At 40.3% G+C, this 18,517-nt stretch overlaps 3 protein-coding genes across 16 annotated transcripts in view; 1 reads left to right on the top strand and 2 right to left on the bottom strand.

Moving 5' to 3' along the window:
• The window catches only part of fbxl17 (F-box and leucine-rich repeat protein 17), a 229,773-nt gene extending 229,071 nt beyond the window's left edge, over positions 1–702 (bottom strand). The window contains exon 1 of one of the 2 annotated variants that reach the window (XM_040050698.1): positions 445–702. In XM_040050698.1, coding sequence (XP_039906632.1) covers positions 445–531 — 87 coding nt within the window. In that variant the 5' untranslated portion in view covers positions 532–702. The remainder of the gene's footprint in view (positions 1–444) is intronic. The other variant, XM_040050700.1, reaches the window with a different exon arrangement.
• Positions 36–11,597, top strand: cdc14b (cell division cycle 14B). 12 transcript variants are annotated; one of them, XM_040050701.1, is made up of 16 exons: positions 36–421; positions 1,562–1,652; positions 2,232–2,307; positions 2,749–2,841; positions 2,966–3,042; positions 3,931–3,997; positions 4,082–4,232; positions 4,318–4,548; positions 4,651–4,789; positions 5,033–5,198; positions 5,275–5,372; positions 9,054–9,101; positions 9,194–9,319; positions 9,768–9,936; positions 10,866–10,931; positions 11,026–11,597. In XM_040050701.1, the coding sequence occupies exons 1-15, from the start codon at positions 313–315 to the stop codon at positions 10,887–10,889; spliced, it is 1,665 nt and encodes a 554-aa protein (XP_039906635.1). In that variant the 5' UTR covers positions 36–312; the 3' UTR covers positions 10,890–10,931; positions 11,026–11,597. The 12 variants fall into 12 exon arrangements, 8 of the variants coding, with proteins under 8 accessions (XP_039906635.1, XP_039906639.1, XP_039906638.1 ...); XM_040050703.1 differs by lacking the exon at positions 36–421 and adding an exon at positions 860–1,407; XM_040050705.1 differs by lacking the exon at positions 9,194–9,319.
• Positions 11,598–11,971: 374 nt separating this feature from the next.
• On the bottom strand, positions 11,972–15,895 carry LOC120745645 (intracellular hyaluronan-binding protein 4-like). 2 transcript variants are annotated; one of them, XM_040050680.1, is made up of 9 exons: positions 15,773–15,895; positions 15,441–15,678; positions 14,848–14,980; positions 14,209–14,349; positions 14,052–14,123; positions 13,886–13,960; positions 13,411–13,582; positions 12,735–12,914; positions 11,972–12,546 (listed from the first exon to the last, which is right to left on the bottom strand). In XM_040050680.1, exons 2-9 carry the CDS (start codon positions 15,670–15,672, stop codon positions 12,478–12,480), a joined length of 1,074 nt encoding a protein of 357 aa, XP_039906614.1. In that variant the 5' UTR covers positions 15,673–15,678; positions 15,773–15,895; the 3' UTR covers positions 11,972–12,477. The 2 variants fall into 2 exon arrangements, with proteins under 2 accessions (XP_039906614.1, XP_039906615.1); XM_040050681.1 differs by having other exon boundaries at positions 15,441–15,691; positions 15,773–15,850.
• Between the last annotated feature and the right edge of the window lie 2,622 nt (positions 15,896–18,517).

Below are 18,517 nucleotides of genomic sequence, written 5' to 3'. Positions count from 1 at the left end.
CATTTCCAATATGTTATCTATTGGTACAGCACCAGCTGCTGCAGCTGAACAGTGAAGGGTGGGCACTGGACATCTAATCCCGATACGTCACTTGCAGGGGATTCAGAAAGCAGAAACCTGCCCCTGTTCACAGACGTCACCACCAGAGAGGTTGGAACGGGTAACTGGAAGCACGCAGACACAGGCAGACCATCGGGGGCGAGACATGACATATTAGCGCGTCGACAACACGAGGACAAGCCGCCGCACTGTGAAGCGCAGGGGTGTCTGTCGCTGCTGCACGGGAATGTCCAGCAGCCCTGAGGAGAAAAAATGAAGCGCAAGAGCGAAAGGAGGCGAGCCGAGTCGAGGAAAAAGCGCTGTGCAGCTCACAGCAGCTCAGAGGCGGAGCCAAACTCTGATATTTACATTGAGATAACAGGTAAGGGGGTCTGCAGAATGCACCCGGTCAACTTTGCGCACAGTTGGCAAATGCACGAAAGCGCGCACTGCAGGCGAAACCCCCCCCCCCAAATGTCGTGCACTGACCATTGTGTGTGAACGTCTTTGATTTTTTTCCCTGCTTTTGTCCTCTCATGGCGACACCGTCTGTCCCTTTAATGTTATTACAGCGGGTTTTGCCTCGATTTACCTTAGCTCCGTGCACATGAAACCTCCAACAATGAGCAGTTTTACTCGGGTATTTAATTTCAGAGCAGGGAATTGCGGCAGAGCTGCACCTTTTTGTTTTATGAAGTCGGTGTGAGGTGCGAGTGCATACTTAGAGGTGGTTTGCTGTATCAATGTCATAAATATCACAGCCAACCCACTGTCAGTTCCATTTATGTTTTATTTTCATATCTTTATGGCGTTTCCTGGTTCCCACATCCTCGGTGAGCTGAAAGAGGGGAGGTTCGTCGAAGTAGAAATCACAAATCTGACTGGCTAAGAGATCGTCCTAGCAACCGCTTGGGCAACGATCCCAGGGCCTATCATGTGTCTAATATCAAGAACTTTAAACTGAACTAGGCGGGGCAGAGCCTGACGTACGCGTTTGTCTACCAATCACGTAGTCCTCTGCATCTCTTGCAGCCAATAGCGTCCCGAGAACCGCCCCAGGGGAGGGGTCGCGCAGAGCTCATTTTTAGCAGAGTACGCACTTAGACACGAAACTCTCCGTCCTTCCCACTTCGTCAAGTGACTTTCTCCACTTTAAAAGACTAAAGAAACCTTCCTTATCCCTTTTAAATTTACATTTTGCCACTTTAAACTTAACTATTCGCGTTTTATTATTTTTTTTACCTAGCATGCGAAAGTCTCAGTGAAGAAAGTCACCCCGTGTGTTTCTGTATAAAAACGTCATGTTCAAAACAGTTTGCAAGATGACCGCGGACGATGTTTCGTCAGTGTGCATTGAGTTCATCAAAGGTAAGTCGCGAGAAAAAATACTTTTAAGAAGTATTAGACGAAGAGAGTTTTTTTTTAATAATCAGCAGCATGCATGTGTTTACATGACAAAAAACAAGTAACTGCCTTTATTTTAATTTTGTCCCCTCCCTCTTCCCTTGTCGTGTTCCTCCAGATCAACTGTATTTTGCCATACTTCAGCAAAAGATCAAGAGCACAGCTGAAAGACACTGTTTCTGCATCGATGAAGAACTGGCATATGAGAAGTGAGTAGTCACACTCACCACTTGCTTGGATTACTAGTTTCCATATCGTGTGTGTCCCCTTGCCCTTTCTTTCTTTCTTTCTTTCTTTCTTTCTTTCTCTCCTTTTGGTCTGAGTGCCATAAAATGGGCACACCTCATGTTATCAAATGCTGATCTTTAACAGTAGGGTTTGTGTGAGTAGATGTGTACATAACTTGCCCCTTACTGTGATGTTACGCAATGTCATGGTGCATTGCAAAAGATATTCAACTTCAAAGCCAGTGGAAGAGGTTCCACTACTTGCTACCTTAGCAACATCAGGGCTTTTAAAGGATGGCTCACTAGGACAGGATGGGACAGGACTGACCTTTTAAAGTTTATGCCAGTGTTACAAAAAGACCTGGTGTTTGCAGCTTTTTGTCCTGTTCTGATTGACCCATGATGTTTCTAAATATAGCCTTTACTCTGTCAGTGTTTTTACAGTGTGAATCTTGGGTAGCTGATTCTGTCTAGTGAAACTTCCCTAGAGATGATAGCTGGCTGCATAAATAGCCACTGACACACTCTTTGTTCTCTGCTTTCTCTCTCTCCCTCTCTTAGCTTCTATGCGGACTTTGGTCCCCTTAACCTGGCCATGTTTTATCGCTTCTGCTGCAAGCTGACAAAGAAGCTCAAGGTAAAGTAAACTGATGCTCTTAATTTGCAGTTCCTGTAAGGGGGGGGGGGGGGTTCAATCAATAGCTTTTTATACCTACAGTAGGTAAACAAAGTAAAGTAGTGTTTGGGCTTTTATGTAATACAGTCAGCTGTCTTATTGTTTAATCTATGTACCTAATAGTGCAAACATGTTTGCGTTATTGCTTTGTGCTGAGACAGTTTACATGTATTTGCATGTGAGCTTGAAAAGATGCTGATCACAGACTGGGGCAGCTGAGCTCCTGTGCATGATTGATTTATTAATGGTTGTTCAGCCTTTTCAATTTAAGATATCTTTGCTTGTTGATCCTTGGTAGACCTAATGAATAACTTTTCAGTTATACAGGTAATCATTTTTTTTTTGTCAATCAAATAAATAAAGAATCACCTGTAATTTCATGTTGTTAATGTATTTGTGCAGTCCATTACACTCTCAAGGAAGAAGATCATATTTTATACATGTGGAGATCAGAAGAAGCAAGCCAATGCTGCCTATCTAATAGGCTCATATGCAGTAAGTTGTTTGCAAACATGTGTATTACAAATTACTTATGGACTTGTGCTGTGCCTAATGTAACAGAAATTATATTAGCATGTAATACATATGGCATTTGCTGATTGCACATTTGTATTTATAGGTAATGCATCTAAATATGTTGCCAGAGGAGGCCTACAGTCTGCTGGTGTCAAGAAATTCATCATATATTCCATTCAGGTAACAGTTTGCCAACACAATTTTTACTCAGACTAATTTAATAATAACAGTTTTAACTGCCATTCGCATTTTAATTTGATTTTCAAGTGTCTCTGACTGAAAGTATAAGTTTCTGGTTTCAGCCTCTCTTCATTAATCAAGGAGACTGTTAAGTGATAAGAGGAGCTGGGTGGGAGGGTTAAACTATACTGATTAAAGGAAAATGATAATAGATTAATTGCTATTCTAGTTATTGTTTTTTCTTAAAGGGGACCTATTAAGCTAAATTTCCAGTTCCAGGTTTCTCTTACTGGACTTTACTAGAGTTTCTCTGCACAATTCACAAATTAAAATAACACTTAGTTATAAATAGCGGACATTGGTGCAAGCTTGTAAAAAATTTTAGCTCATTTTAGCTCCTCTGCCTTTGAGCTAAATTTCTTCTGATTGGCTTACCTCAAAAGCATGTTATCATATCATTATAACTATCCAAAAAGAAGTAAAACATATTGGAAACCAAGGTTATAGAGCAGTCAGAAGCTTAAATTCACATAGGTTTCCTGCAGACATTGTTTAATATAAGCATCCACCATTGTAACAACATGTGTTTAACAGAAAATTTGAAATCATAATAGGTCCACTTTAACATACCTCAATGAAATTGCACAGCAAATGAAATATTGGAGCGCTGTTTAGCCCCGACTACAACACAAGATTAAAGCACAATGCTACTGTGGCTCATCAGAATTATGACAGGGACCTTTAAGAGGAGGGGTCACACATGCTTTTTGAGAGAGAAAGAGAGAAAAAGTTCAGAATAAGAAGAAGTGATATCATATTCAGTGTTTAAATGAATATGAAATCCCATGTATGTTGTGCAGAACCTTAAATATGTTTTATATTTTACAGAGATGCTTCATTTGGAACCTGCATGTACAATCTGAACATCCTAGACTGTCTTCGTGGTGTGCACAAAGTATGTCATTTAAAGAATGAATTCCTTTTCTTTGTTGTATTAACACACCCTAACAAAATTACTTTCAATTCAACGCTCCGCTAGGCTTTGCATTATGGCTGGCTCGACTTCTCTAACTTTGATGTGGAAGAATATGAGCACTATGAGAGAGCAGAAAATGGAGACTTGAACTGGATCATTCCAGGAAAGTTCCTTGCATTCAGTGGGCCGCATCCAAAAAGCAAAATAGAGAATGGTAATTAAAGTACATTACAGAACTATGTCTCACCACATTTTAACACATTCTGAACTCACAAGAATGTTTTCCTTTCTTATTTTAGGGTACCCTTTGCACGCTCCTGAGGCCTACATCCCATACTTCAGGAAGCACAACATCACTACCATCATCAGACTCAACAAGAAGATGTATGATGCCCGACGTTTTACAGACTCTGGGTTTGAACATCAGGACCTCTTCTTTGTGGATGGAAGCACACCGAATGATTCTATTGTTAGGACGTTTCTCAACATCTGTGAGAACGCTGAAGGAGCCATTGCAGTCCACTGTAAAGGTAGGTTTTTTTGGTGCAAGACGCACTTGTAGCTACATAAACCTTGCTCGGTTTCCTGTTTACGGCACAATTTCAATGCACACTACTTTTCTTTTGTTTTAGCTGGGCTAGGAAGGACTGGTACTCTGATTGCCTGCTATATGATGAAACATTACCGCCTAACTGCAGCAGAGGCCATCGCTTGGATACGGATCTGCCGACCAGGGTCCATCATTGGACCTCAGCAGAACTTTGTTGAAGAGTAAGTGTTCACTAGAGCAGGACTTTCAAAATGTCACATTTTAAAAAATCTTTAAATACTTTCAAAGTATTTTGTATTGATACATATCTGAGATTAAACTAGATAAATTAACCACAGTTTAAGTTTTATAGCTGTGGTTTGAAACAACACTGTTTCAGGCAACAAATTATTAGATGATGAAAAATCTTAAAGTCATGTGATTTTTGGTTTGGCAAGAAAATCATTGTGTGGTTTGTGTATCAGGAAGCAGAACAGTCTGTGGGCAGAAGGAGATGTTTTCCGCGAGAAGATGCTGAATGAACGTGAGAATGGTAAGATGGCTGTAACCAGGATCCTATCTGGAGTGGATGACATAACCATCAATGGGAGCAACAAGAACAGAGGATCCAAGAAAGAAGAGATGGAAATGGTGAGTTTGAAACTAAAGTCTTAAGTCTTTCATTCTAATAATTCATTCTGCTCATTGTTTTTCTCTTTTTTTGCAGTACAATGATGAAGAGGAGAGAAATGGCCTAACACAGGGTGATAAATTACGAGCTCTTAAGAGCAAGAGGCAGGCCAGATCATCTTCGGGTTCACTATCGTAAGTATCCAGGCAGCCTGCAAGCCTCATCATGCATCACACCATTGTGCTGTAGTACAGTAAAATGAGCGAATCAGTCCCTTGGATCATTACATGTATACAGTAGTGTTTTTCAAAGCATAAAAAAGATGACCAGGAAGTGATCATGTAGGATTTCTTTGGTTACATTTATCATTTCGTTGGGTAAGCTTTCTGTCTTCCTCAGTAACTTCTTCCAGGTAGTCCGCTTTGGGAGTCGGGTTTGAGGATTTGGCAGGGCTGCCCTCATTTAACCATGCCATACAATTTCATCCTAATACTGTACTTTAAACCATTTGGAATATCTGCATTATTTTAATAACCATTTTTCTTTTTTCAAATGTCATCTCATACGGATCGAGTGTAATAAAGTCATCCTATTACCATGTGTAATCGGTGAGGATAAACAATAAGATGAGAAAGTGGTAGCCCAGATACTTAGGCTCAAAGTGACACAGTTGTTTGCAGGGTTGGATTTTAGTTATCTGATATACACTTTTCCAGGAAAAACTGTTTTGTGGGTTGAATTTAGAAAGGCATGAACAATGTGGAAGCTAAAGATGATAGCTCTATGAAAATCTTTTGCTAAAGTGCTGATGGTGTGTAAACTGTGTTCTTTGGTCAGAAGCTTAAAAAAGTTCAGTTTGGACAAAAGCATATGTAAGCCAAGTCAATATAAAGCTTATCTGTCACTAGGTTATCATGAAATCAGTGTAACTAGGTCACTCATTCAAGTCAACAGAAAGCTTTTCTATAGATAAACTTTGTAGCTGAGACAACAAATATTGATTAGCTTTTCTAATTCTTTGAAAAAAGAAGAAGGAAAAAAAAAAAAGAAACGATCAGCCGTATTTGGACAACTATGACGTGAGCTTCCAGCTCTATGCCAGTGGGGGGTGCTAAAGTGCAAAACCTAACCCTCTACTGAACAACAACGTCATTAAAAGATTATTAAAATTTCCTCTATTGTTGTTTTTCTGCCCAAGTCCACATCATTTGTGTCCATATAATTCAAAGCTGTGGAAGGTTGGTCAGTATGGCAGAGTATGGTTGACCGGCCTCTGCCAATGTACCCATATGGCTTTGGCTTTTGTTGTCCCATGTCAGGCAGGTGGTAGTGTTCTGCTGCAGCCTCATGGGCACGGTGTGGCCGATGTGTTGCCTGCCGTTCAAAAGATAGCAGAGAGAGGCAGAGAAAGAGTTGGGGAGAGGAAAAACAGAGAGAGGATGTGAGGTTTTGTACGTTGGAGGTAAGTGCACGTCAGTTCCTTTCTAGCCGACATCCTCTTCCTGTTTAAAAAAATATATATATGGTAAGCCAGCGAATGGTGTGACAGATTTGAAGTTGTCCTTTTTTTTTTTTTTCTCTTCCTTTTCTTTTCTTTTGATGACTGGTGTGAAGAGGTTATGCACTTAGTGGATGCATTACATTTACACGCCTTTCATTATCTGCCTCATGGACACACCGAGCTGTTCTGCTTTGATATCAAGGCATATCTGTGGTATCCTCTGAGTCACAATAAAAGCTCTCAAGTTAACAGCACCAATTATTCAACCAATCACGGTTTTAAATAAGATCGGGATTAGTTGAATTCAATGTTTTATTGCTTGGCTTGCACGACTGATTTGGCTCACATCAAGATAAAGTCTGAATCAGGGAAGCTTTGACCTTGTTCTCATCTGCAGTACGTAATTCCTCATTGCTTGGTAAAGTAGTGAATTTGCCAGCTGATTCATTAATGTTTAGGTGTAAATTGGCAGTAGTTCTTTGGTACTGGACTAAGCTATGATTTTGAGTGTTTTGTGAGTTTAATTAGTGTCTTTAAATTCTGTTATTTGGATAGTAAAATCCTCCAGATCCTCGTTATCACATAAAGCATTAGAAAAACATTGTGGGCTAGGGGCTATGGGCTAGGTAGTTGCACGAAAACAGAGAGTTGAGGCTGAAGGGAGATTTGCTTGCACTACAGGCCATATGCTGCTGCAGGGAATGCATTGCTACACATCTAATGCTCCATTTCCAGCTGAGCATCACCATCTGGCTCCACTGTTTGGTTTATTATGCAACACCAATATGCATGTTAAACTCCAGGGACGATTAGAACGATGACTGTCAGAACTTCTTCACTTTTCTGCCTCTTCACGCATGGCAACAGGCATGAAACCCTTGGACATGCACGCATGCACATGCCTCTGTGTTTGTGTCTAACATGTACTTAATGCTGGGCTGGGATCATTGTCAGTTGCCTGTTGTTTTTCCATTGCTCTTGTGACTGGATCAGTGTATGCATACCATCTGAGCTTTGTTTACTCTTGCAGGAGTCCATCTCTGTTAGCTTCTATTAAAAGTGTGGGACAGAGTTTAGAAATGGGTGCTTAATTCTTGTAGGATCTGACTATTTTTAGATGTTTCTGTTAAACAGAGCCCATCTCCTTCATTGGCAGGCTTATATCAATCACTACAATTTCAGTACCAGGGATACTGTTATCTATTTAATGTCTGTAAATGCTGCCTGGGGTTCTTTTCTTTTCCTAGAATCGTGTTTTATTTTCAAGTAATTTTGAGGAGCTTACAATACAAAAAACCTCACTCCTATATTTATTATAAATATGTAGAACTTAAGTAAAATAAAGTTGTTGTTTTTTTTCCTCAAGTAAGTTAACCTACTTTAAACTTCCTACATTAGTTGGGTTCTTTATGGCTGACTGCTTATACAACAGAGCAAGTGATGAACAAAAATATGCTGTTTGGCACTGTTGGATGAAAGGCTCTACAAAAGGTGATTCATCTAATCCAGTCCCAGTGGAAAAGCACAACATCAGAGGCTTTATGTCCTGCCCAGACGTCTCTTGTCTCTCCTTCCTTTTCCCCCCCTTTTTTTCCGTTTGCTCTTGTTGTTGGATTTGTCCTCCTTTCAGATGGCTGGTAGCCATGCTGCTCTCCTCCCTGTGTAGCCTTGCCCTGTGGTGGATTGTGTATGGCTTCCCTTCTTCCATCCTGCATTTCTGTATAGACGGGTTAGGATTTCAATGAGTTCTACTGCCCGTCAGCCCCCCCAAAACCTGCCCTGCCCCTCCTTCTGGAGCTCTAACTGAGAATGCTGTAAGTGAGCCCCCAGTCTCTTTTTAATTCCCAACCCGAATCAGAAATTTGTTCAAAATCATCTTACTGTTCCTATATTCTTTCTGCAAATACTGTAAAGTCAAAGCTAATGAGCAGAGCCAGTTTTTAAAAATCTAAAACATCAAAGGCTACTGCCTTGACCTTGTCAGCATTTTTTGTACATGATGATTTGTACCATAAACATTCCCATCACCCCGTCACCTTTACACATCATGCTTTGCTGGTTATTGTGTTGACTTATTCCCAACTGTTAAATTGGCAGACAATTAAGAGCTGCTGATGGAAATGACTAAGACAGATCAAGACTCTCTTTAAGTTTTAGTGCCACCTCCTCGCTTTAACTTAGCTCTACTAATCCTACCTGGCTGCTGAATGCAATAATATTCTGTTCACACGGCTAAAACTGTCACATTAAAAACAAAACATTTTTTCTCATTACCATGCAAACCTTTCCCCTGCTATCCACTCTGAAGTGTAGTTCATTACATATACATATGAAGTTTCACATTTTTTACTGCTATGTTACTTTGTCTTCACAGACAAGAGGAGAATAAGATGCACACCAGATCCTCATCACAGTCCCTGAGGTAAAGTGTACAATGTACACACAAAATGCACACCTACATACACATACTGACATAAAGCAGGGCTTAGACTAATGAATATGTCTCCTCTGCAGCGGAGTCATCTTGCAGGCAAGTTTTCAGAGCTGTAAGACAAGTGTTAGCCCATTGGCTCTATCTGACCAGTCAGACAGCAGGAAAAGGACCAGAACCTCCCTTCCAGCCAATGGAACAGGAGGAAGGTCAGTGGAAGAATTTAAATAACACTTATTTGCCCGAACTGACTTTCCCAGATAGACTTTTACATACGTTATACAGTTAAAATTATCCACAAAGGTCAACAATGTTTCAGTTTGGATCATAGACTAGACAGAAAAGATTGCTGCAGCTGCAATTTGACATCACCCATAATCTGCAGATAGGACATCATGTATATTCAATATGAAAGTGTTTACCTAGTTGCCCCCTGCTGGCCATTATAAATAATGCGTGTTTAAAGCAGTCTGTAGGTTGTATTTTTAACTTCAGTCATTACATGTGAAATTGTACTGTTGTAATAAAAATACATGCTTTGTATTTTGATTCCTCTATGTACCTGTACATTGAAACTGAAAAAAACAAAAATAGAGAGGCTATAGCCACTCATGAGTGCTTGCTGAGTACATTAACAGCTTCCCTTTTCTCTACCAGCTCCCTGTGCAACACCAGACTGGTCAGGTCCCTAGGCAACTTGCATGTCGTGGCTGGTGGCAAAGACCCAATGTGTTGTGAACCATGTGACAGCCATAGACAGACAGCCAGTGTCACAACCAACTTAGGCTCTCCCATCAGCTTAAGCATGGGACAGGTCCATCTACAGGCAAGCTTCCTTAGATCTTCACAAGCCAAGTGGAGATTTGGACTGCATTTGCACAGGAGCCAAAAATTGCAATATGCAAAAAGAGATATGATCTTTAGTGCCTGTGCAAATTCAGCAAAAATTCCAGAGGCTTGGAATACACGTCGTTTCACTTCAGTTTTCAAAAAAAGGGGTTGTGCCATAATCACATGACGTTCCTAGGCTGGGCTGCATCGCCTACTGAAACAAAACCTGTGGTTCATTCAAAAAATGTTTCTTAAAAAAAAAACTGTTTCCACCAACAACACTTAAGATCTTACAGTTTAGGTAAAAGTGGAAGCATTTGAATGCATTTTTTTTTTTTTTTTTTAAATGAAGGAATGGATTAATTATAAACAGGTGAATACTTTCATTGAATTTAATTATTCAGTTAATTTAAGCATTAAGTAAAACAAAATGGTACTGCAGATCCTTTCAGTGTAGAGAAATTTGCATTTTTTTCATCATGACAGAAGGCTAATGAGGTTTACATAGAGAAACTAAATACTATTAATAAATATAAATATTGTTTTATGAATTTGATGAAGGTGCAACCCAGCTCAGATTCTTTACTCAGATGAACTAACCTTTATATATAACTGGATATTGTCCAGGTCTAACATGTAGTAAACCTGATGGTGCATATGTACCACTATCAGGATGCCAAATTAAATTCCCCTTGGCACAATCCCCCTGCTGCTTCATTCAAACATTTTCCCTGCATGTTCTCTGAGAACAGTTTGTTTGGGAGTATGGCTGGCTATAGCTTCTCTAGACTTTGTGCGCCTCACTTCACTCTGCCTTTGGCCTGTTGTTACCACTCTGTAGCCATGTGTGCATTCTTTTCTGGAGCCAATCTTTAATGTTCACCTCCCTTCTTTTCCTCCTTTTACGTTTCATATATGCAACAGACGTACCGTCTCCAGAGGATGTAAAGCTCGCAGCTCTTTGCAATCCATTAGGTTTTCCAGGCTATGGTATCTACCGCTTCACTTTTCTGTCTTGCATTTACTCTAGTATTGTAATGATTTAACCTTAAATAACTATTTTTCCCCCCCTTCTTCTTTGTAGTCACTCCATACCCAAACCTAGAGCTCCTCTACTGCGGTGAGCCTGTGGATCTGGAAAATCTGATACATTACCTTCTATACAGCTGACGTGGGGGGGAAGAGACGTTACACAAACACCACAAATACTTCATTCAAAATTTTATGATTACAAGCCATTTTATCCATAGGACTCTTTTTAAAAAATATTTTTTAAACATAGAATCATGAACTGCTAGTTTTAATCATTGCCTGGTTGTTTCTACTTAACTGAAGCATGCAGTAGCAGCATCAGATCGAATCACTGTATGAATGTGTGGATCCAGGAGATTTCCTCCAAAATGAGCACTGTGTAGAACTTATTCTGATAAGGGTTCATGGTGGGAAGTTATTGATAGAATTGGCCTTTAATTTGTCCCGAGTCCCTGATCTTGGGCCTTGCATTGTGTGTTTGCCATGGACATAGTTCAAAGTCTATTGGCAGTAATTCCATCACAAAATGGTAAATGGCCTGTATTTGTATAGCGCTTTTCTAGTCCCTAAGGACCCCAAAGCGCTTTACACAACCTGTCATCCACCCATTCACACACTGGTGATGGCAAGCTACATTGTAGCCACAGCCACCCTGGGGCGCACTGACAGAGGCGAGGCTGCCGGACACTGGCGCCACCGGGCCCTCTGACCACCACCAGTAGGCAACGGGTCAAGTGTCTTGCCCAAGGACACAACGACAGAGACTGTCCAAGCCGGGGCTCGAACTCTCAACCTTCCGATTACAAGGCGACATGTGCATTTGTACCTCTATTGAATATCTGATTTGTCTTACTTGTGAAGCTTTTCAGCTCCTGTACTTAAACTGTAAATATGTCAACATTTGATATACTCTGTATTTTGTAAATATTTTGTACTGTTAGATCATCCTATAAATGAGTGGGTGGTCTAACGGGGCCTGGTCTAACTCACCTTCATAATCCACGGAAGACATTTGCTTGAAGCACATAGAATCATACTTTTTAATAAATGTATACCCAAGTATGTCTCTGGCTTAGTCCTTTCATTACATGTTTAAAGGACAATTATTATGGTTGTTCCCAGATCCTTTTTTAAACCCCCAGACTGGGTGCCCCTTGCTAACAGTTGGAAAGAGAAGCAGGTAGGTGGAGATGCTGTGCCCAGCTGTAAGACCATATTAAGAATATCCTCTATTGTACAAAAAGAAGGCTGGGTGTTTAGAGCAGTCTCATGCCTGACTCTTTGGCTCTACTTCCACAATACTGTCCCATGCGAAAGTTATTGAGGAGGCCTGTCAACCAGCCGACAAGAAAAATTAGTTTAAATCCTCATTGATGCGTTCAAAACAAAAAGTTAACCTTGCAAAATAATTATTTATTGAACAGTGTATTCAGTGCAATTGAACCCAAAACCTCAAAAACAAAAACAATAAATGTGTCACATCAGGAGATAAGGTTTTACTCAGTTATCTCCCTGCTGATAGTGCTGGGAAGTCTTCTGGGTCATCTGGGTTAGGTGCCAGATCATCCTCCGCCTAATAGGGAAAAACCACGTCATTCATAAAACAATATGCCAACTGTGCTCTGGGCACACAAATACGAGTACCCCTCTTACCCTTCAGAAAGTAAATGAACCTCAAATGCACAATTGTCAATAAAAGCTATATGAAAGGTTTGAGCATTTCAGCGCTGTCCCAAATTCTGTACCCAAATACAGACATACCCTCTCCAATATTGGTTTGACACTCTCTGGGCGCCTGCTAGGACCACCACGTGCTCCTCTTCCTCGGCCCCCACGAGTGGGACGTCCAAGGCTCCCGAAATTGATGTCCAAGAGGGAGGTGATATCATTCACAGACCTGCGAAGGAAGTTTCCTTCATCTTCCATATTTACCTTGATGGTCTAGAAATTGGAAGCAAACGCTAAATATACAGAAGGCAAGAGTACTATTTGAACAGAAAACTAAACTATTTTTTATAGCATTTGCTTTTTTTTATGTTAGTAAAAACATCCATAGACATTTTGATTATTACTCAGTCTTTGATTATTCGGCAATAGATATTCTGTCTCATTGAATTTATTAATGGCTTGCTTTGCTGCACAGTCCAGAAACTACCCGAATATGCACAGGCATGTCAACACATGTTACAGTTCATCTCAAATTAACCTCATTAGCAGCCAAGATGAACTAGCCCCTAAGGAGCCACAACTGAGGGTGCACAAACTTACACAACTGCCGGTGGCCTATGTTGCAGTAATGTTGCCACACACACACACACACACAATTTTCAGTTACTCTGAGAAACTGCAGAAATTATTCATAAAAACAAAATGGGGGGGAAAAAACAAAAACAAAAAACAACCCATATAGCCTCCAGAGTTCATCTTCCACGCTCACCTCCACGTGCTTTGACTCATGGATGACCTTGGCTTTGGAGGGAATCTTGCCTTCTGCTTTGCGGATATTAAATTCTGCTTTGGGACGACTCATCTCCTGCGTGGCCTTCCATTCATCCAGGGTCATCTCCATAGCAACCTGGACTAACATCTCTCCCTCCTCCTCCGTTGCTCTATTTTATCATTTGAAAACAAATAAATCATCTTCCATTTCTTTTTTCCTATTCCCACTTCCTGCAAATGACAATTCTCCTGTGTGACTGCCAAATACAGACATCCCAAATTTCCCCATCAATTAAAGCTCGTCACAGAACATTTTATCTAGCACACTGTTGAATGTGTTTTTTTTTTTTTTAAATTGTAGATTTTCCTCTATTTTCATTGCACAGATGCTAAACAAGACCACTGTCACTTCTAAATAAGTCAAGGTGGTACAGATGTAAATTTAAGAAAGGATATTTGTGCATTTCACTCACTGATTCGGATTGTCTTCCTCTACGGTTATCTGGGACTCTTCAGATTTGATTGGAGATGTCACATCCATGAATTCACTGTACAAAAATGGACATGAACAAACAGAACCTCTATTCTCTGCAAGAATTAAAATATTGTCATTTTCATGTTTATCAACTACCCACTTACCTTGCAGCTTCTTCAACAGAGCCCCAGTTCCAAGCTCCTCTTCCTCCTCTCTTATCGTCAGGAGGTATACCTCTGCAATTAAGACAAAATGATCATCAGTACACAGTTACGAGACAGAGGAAAATCAGGGACAAGCGGCATTTTTACAAAGACTTACGTTCCATTGTGCCGATCATATTCCCTCTTGCCCCTCAGAATAAAGTAGTCCGGGTTCCTTGCATTTCCTCCAGCTCTTCCTGCTCTCCTACCTTTGATCCCCCCTTTGCCTCTGAGATCAAAGTCTGAATTATAGGAAGGCCTGCCAAAAAAGAAGATTAAAACTCAGTTTATTCATGTGACAACATCCACATTTCAAACCCAGCTGACAGCAGTATCCTAGGAAAGCTTGTTTATGCCATGGGAGGGGGTGGGGTGGGGGTTTATTGCAATCAGTAAGTCCAAATTTTGGGCTAGCATCTCAACTTAAAATGTAGTTGTTTTCTTAATTTAGAATTCTTTTCTCAGAAGTCTGAATTGGTAAGCTATAACCTGAAATTTAAATTTGGTTGGCAAACAAATGCTTTGTTTTTTCCCCCCCATAGTTGCAGAAACAAGCTTCCATAGTATAATTAGACATTGTTGGGTGACATTAAATATTAGGAGAGCTTTTAATCAACAAAAGTTCCTGTAAGAGTGTATGAAATAATGTTTATATATGTAATCATATGCTGAAACACTAATCAACACTGGGTATGTCATCTTTTATATGACATCAGTTAAATAAAGAAGATATTTTTATTAAGCATGGAATGCAAACCTAGAAACTGAAAACTCCTGTGGGGGTTCCTCTTGGTTGGCCCTACACTGCCCAGCAGCAGCTTTCTTCTGGGCTTCTTCTCTGCCCTCCCCACTCTCAGACACAGGTGCAGGACGTGGCAGCTGCCTACGGACTGAAGGGAGAAAGAGAGATGGTAACGTACTGAACTGAGTCATAAGTTAGTTTTCCCCAAATAGTGATTGCTATGTTTCTGAATGCAATTCTCAGTATCAGACTTATGCTCTCAAACCTCACTGAGCTTACATTTACAGGAGGAAAAAACAATTTAACATGCTTTCCTCTTTCCAATCCATTTTTTAGGTTCAGTCCAATAGCTGAATCTATATACTTAAATGTCCTCTGGAATTATCTATAAAATTAGACAAGCATCACTTTGACCCAGATTTCTGCACAGAGGATAGTGGGGATATAACCACCTCTGACAGCATGCACATGTGCACCTCGCTGACCACGCATTTTTACCAGCTGACAAAGCTCAGGCAAACTGGCCACTCTTGGCTGGACTACCCCGTCTGGAAACCCCAGCAGCTGCCAGAATCGTTTGGATTTGTGCAGTGTGTCGCAGTACTTACCTGGAACCGGCTCTTGAACATCCAGGGCCATAGGGAGGCGTCGGTCCCTTTGGGACTCCTTCTGACCAGGTTTTTTCTGCTTTGCTTTCTTCTCCTCCTCTTCCTTCTTCTTCTTTTTCTTCTTCGTCTTTTCTGATTCCACTTCGTTGATCAAGTCGAAAGGATCCGTGTCATCATCCAGAAGATTCCCGAACCTGTTCGCCACAGCACACCCGTAGGCGTCCGGCAGCATGTTAGCCTGTTAATGATGAATAAAACAAAACAGAGTTTAAATAATTACCTCCTCGAGATGATCAAACAGCTTTCAAGTATCAGACAATAAAGATAAGCACCGTTTTCCAGCTCAGCTAGAACAAAAGAGCTGCGACGGTCGGAACTATGCTGCCCCAGTGAACATCCAACAAATGCCTCCAGCATATTTCGGCACACTTTTAAATAAATGTTTGCACGTGTGGATGCAAGCGACACCACGCCCACGTGCTCATCAACAGTCTGCATTGCATAGGCTTGGCTCAGCTCCTCTGCCAGAGATGGTTCTGTGCTTAGTCAGGCTGGAGGCCTACGAGTCGGAACTGGCACAGGGGCTGAAGTTAAAGGGGCACTAACCCTCAAAAAGCATTCGAAAAACAAAGATAAACATTTAAGACAAATTTACATATGGAAATATTATCCATTTTGTGAGCTTTCATTACAGTTCACTTTAATTAATGAAGCGCATTAACTTCAATAAACGTATAAAATGGTTTTAATCTACAGTTAGCTAACATTAACTGATAATGTTCGGGTAATTATGGACTGTAGATTAGACCTAGTAACATTAGCATAAATGTCAGATAAAGGTCCTACTTTTTTGGGGGAGGGGTTGACACTAGTTAGGTAGCTTAGTAGTATACTTGCTTGTTAACGAGTTGACTCGCACAGCGATGTCTTGTTACTGCAAGCAAGTCAAGTGTTTCCCTTTTCCTTTTGTTGTAGGCCTGTTTGTTATCTACCTGGCAGTGTCTGTTTCCCTCCAAGGCAGGTAGGCAGTATTGCCTGTCAGGTCTAACAGTAATTTGATTATTGTAGCCAAACCTCAGGAAGGCCTGGGGTGTACCAAAGTAGCTAACTTAATCAAAGCCAAACAGGAGCATCAATAAACATCCATACCGCAGCCCAACAACCAGGCTGAAGGTTGTGTAACCTCTGAAGAACAGTCAGGATTCTTCAACGATTTTTGTGAAAGCTTCAAATAACATTTACCGAAGTTTTTTTGTTTTGTTTTGTTTTTCGTTTTCAATCTACTTGATAGATATTTACTTAGAGAAGCCATACTTGTTTTTATTCTTTTATTTTTAGCTTCCTGGATACCTAGCTTAGAAGTGTACCACTATTGTATGTATACTACTGTAAATGTTGCTTATTAGGCCTACCATTAGGTCAGTCACAAAGCAGGGTTTTTTTGTAATTCAACTGACATTATAAGAAATAATGTTAATCTTCACATTTTCTTGTATTTTTGCTACATAACTGTCAGCAATTGCCTCTGGCCCAAGTAGCTAGTAATGGCATTTGTTACATTAGTATATAAGTTTTTGTAACTAGTAGCAAATGGTGGCCAATCCACAGCTTTACCAGAAAAAAAAACTTTCCCACGTTATATAGGGATCTACTCCTTGCAGAAACTCCTGTGACTGTTCCCTAAATGTTCCCTGACAGTTATCACAAAACTTCACAAAAAAGACTGGAGTTCTGGGTTCTTTAAAGTTGACTTTTAAAGATTGCTCACAATGCAACCTTCAGAACAGACTTGGGGAACATTTGCATAGAGTTACAATGTTTATGAAAGATTTCTCAAGTCTCCAAAGATTCAATCCATCTGTTTTCCTCCACTTATGCATTTCAGGGTTGCTGGGAGGCTGGAGCCTGTCACAGTGTCAGTCTTTTGCAGAGATAACACATAGACAAAAGTCCATTCGTCATACTTTTGCATAAACAAAATGTTAAGAAAGCGTGCCTAGTCCATGCTGCACTAAGCTACACATGAGAATCTGAGCGATATCCCATTAAAACACTGTCTCAATCATTTTTGGCATGCTCCTAGAAGCTGAAAATTTCACACTTCTACCTCACACTTTTCAGCAATCATTGGCAATAAAAAAGGAAATAACTTAAATCTTATTCATACAGAAAAAAAGGTCAGTGTGGTAGCACCACATAAATTATATTTTATTTATCTATTTCTTATGTAGCTTTCCTTTGGTTATCCACCCTGTAGTGGCTCTATACCCCACCAGGGGGGGCCCTCCTAACAGTTTGCGAACCACGTGCATTAAAGTCTCCATATCTGCATGCCCCATATGTTCGTAACTTTGCAAATCTATGCAAAACCCTCAGCCTTAATGAAATGTCTATACTATTTACTTTTTTTCAGACTGAACTTCATTTTACTTCTTGGATTATTTGATGAACTGAAGCAACACATACTGACACAATCATATGTATAATATGTATAATGCTCAGATCTCTTTAGTCCAGTTATTAAAATGTATAAAAATACCACCTACCCTCTTTTGCAAGATGAGTAAGTAATTTTATATAATGAAACCTCATTCAGTAGTCATAGCAGAATGAATATACAAGTCTGTGTTGTTAGTGTGCAATGTTTCAGTATTAATGTATAGCAGGAAATGTATGAAAGAGTGTAAATGTTATCAAGTGTAGTAGCAGTTTTTGTCTGAGTATTTGAAAGAAAGAAACTCACACAATATTTACTAAAACAGATGTGTGACACTCATATACCGAAAGCTAATAATCATAAATCCGCATCAGTACATTTAAATTCAGTGTCTGTAGTGTGTATAGTCCGGGATGGCCTGGATGGTGTTCATCAGCAGTAAATCTGCACTCCCTTTGGCATATTATACTATTTTTAAGACAGTGCCCTGGAGTGTATTTAAACTGTTTTTTACTAGGTAACTGAAACATGGGCGACAAACAGGATGACAGTGAAAGCAGGGCAGGGTCGTCCTCCAACAACTGCCAGGAACGGATGATTGACAGCACACTTTACTACATTTTACTGGAGAAATGAAATC

The sequence above is a fragment of the Simochromis diagramma genome, unplaced genomic scaffold (genome assembly GCF_900408965.1).
Source record: "Simochromis diagramma unplaced genomic scaffold, fSimDia1.1 OVJJ01000131.1, whole genome shotgun sequence".
Lineage (NCBI taxonomy): Eukaryota > Metazoa > Chordata > Actinopteri > Cichliformes > Cichlidae > Simochromis > Simochromis diagramma.
The sequence above is the reverse complement of the archived record's forward strand: the minus strand, read 5'-3'. Positions and strand labels throughout refer to the sequence as shown.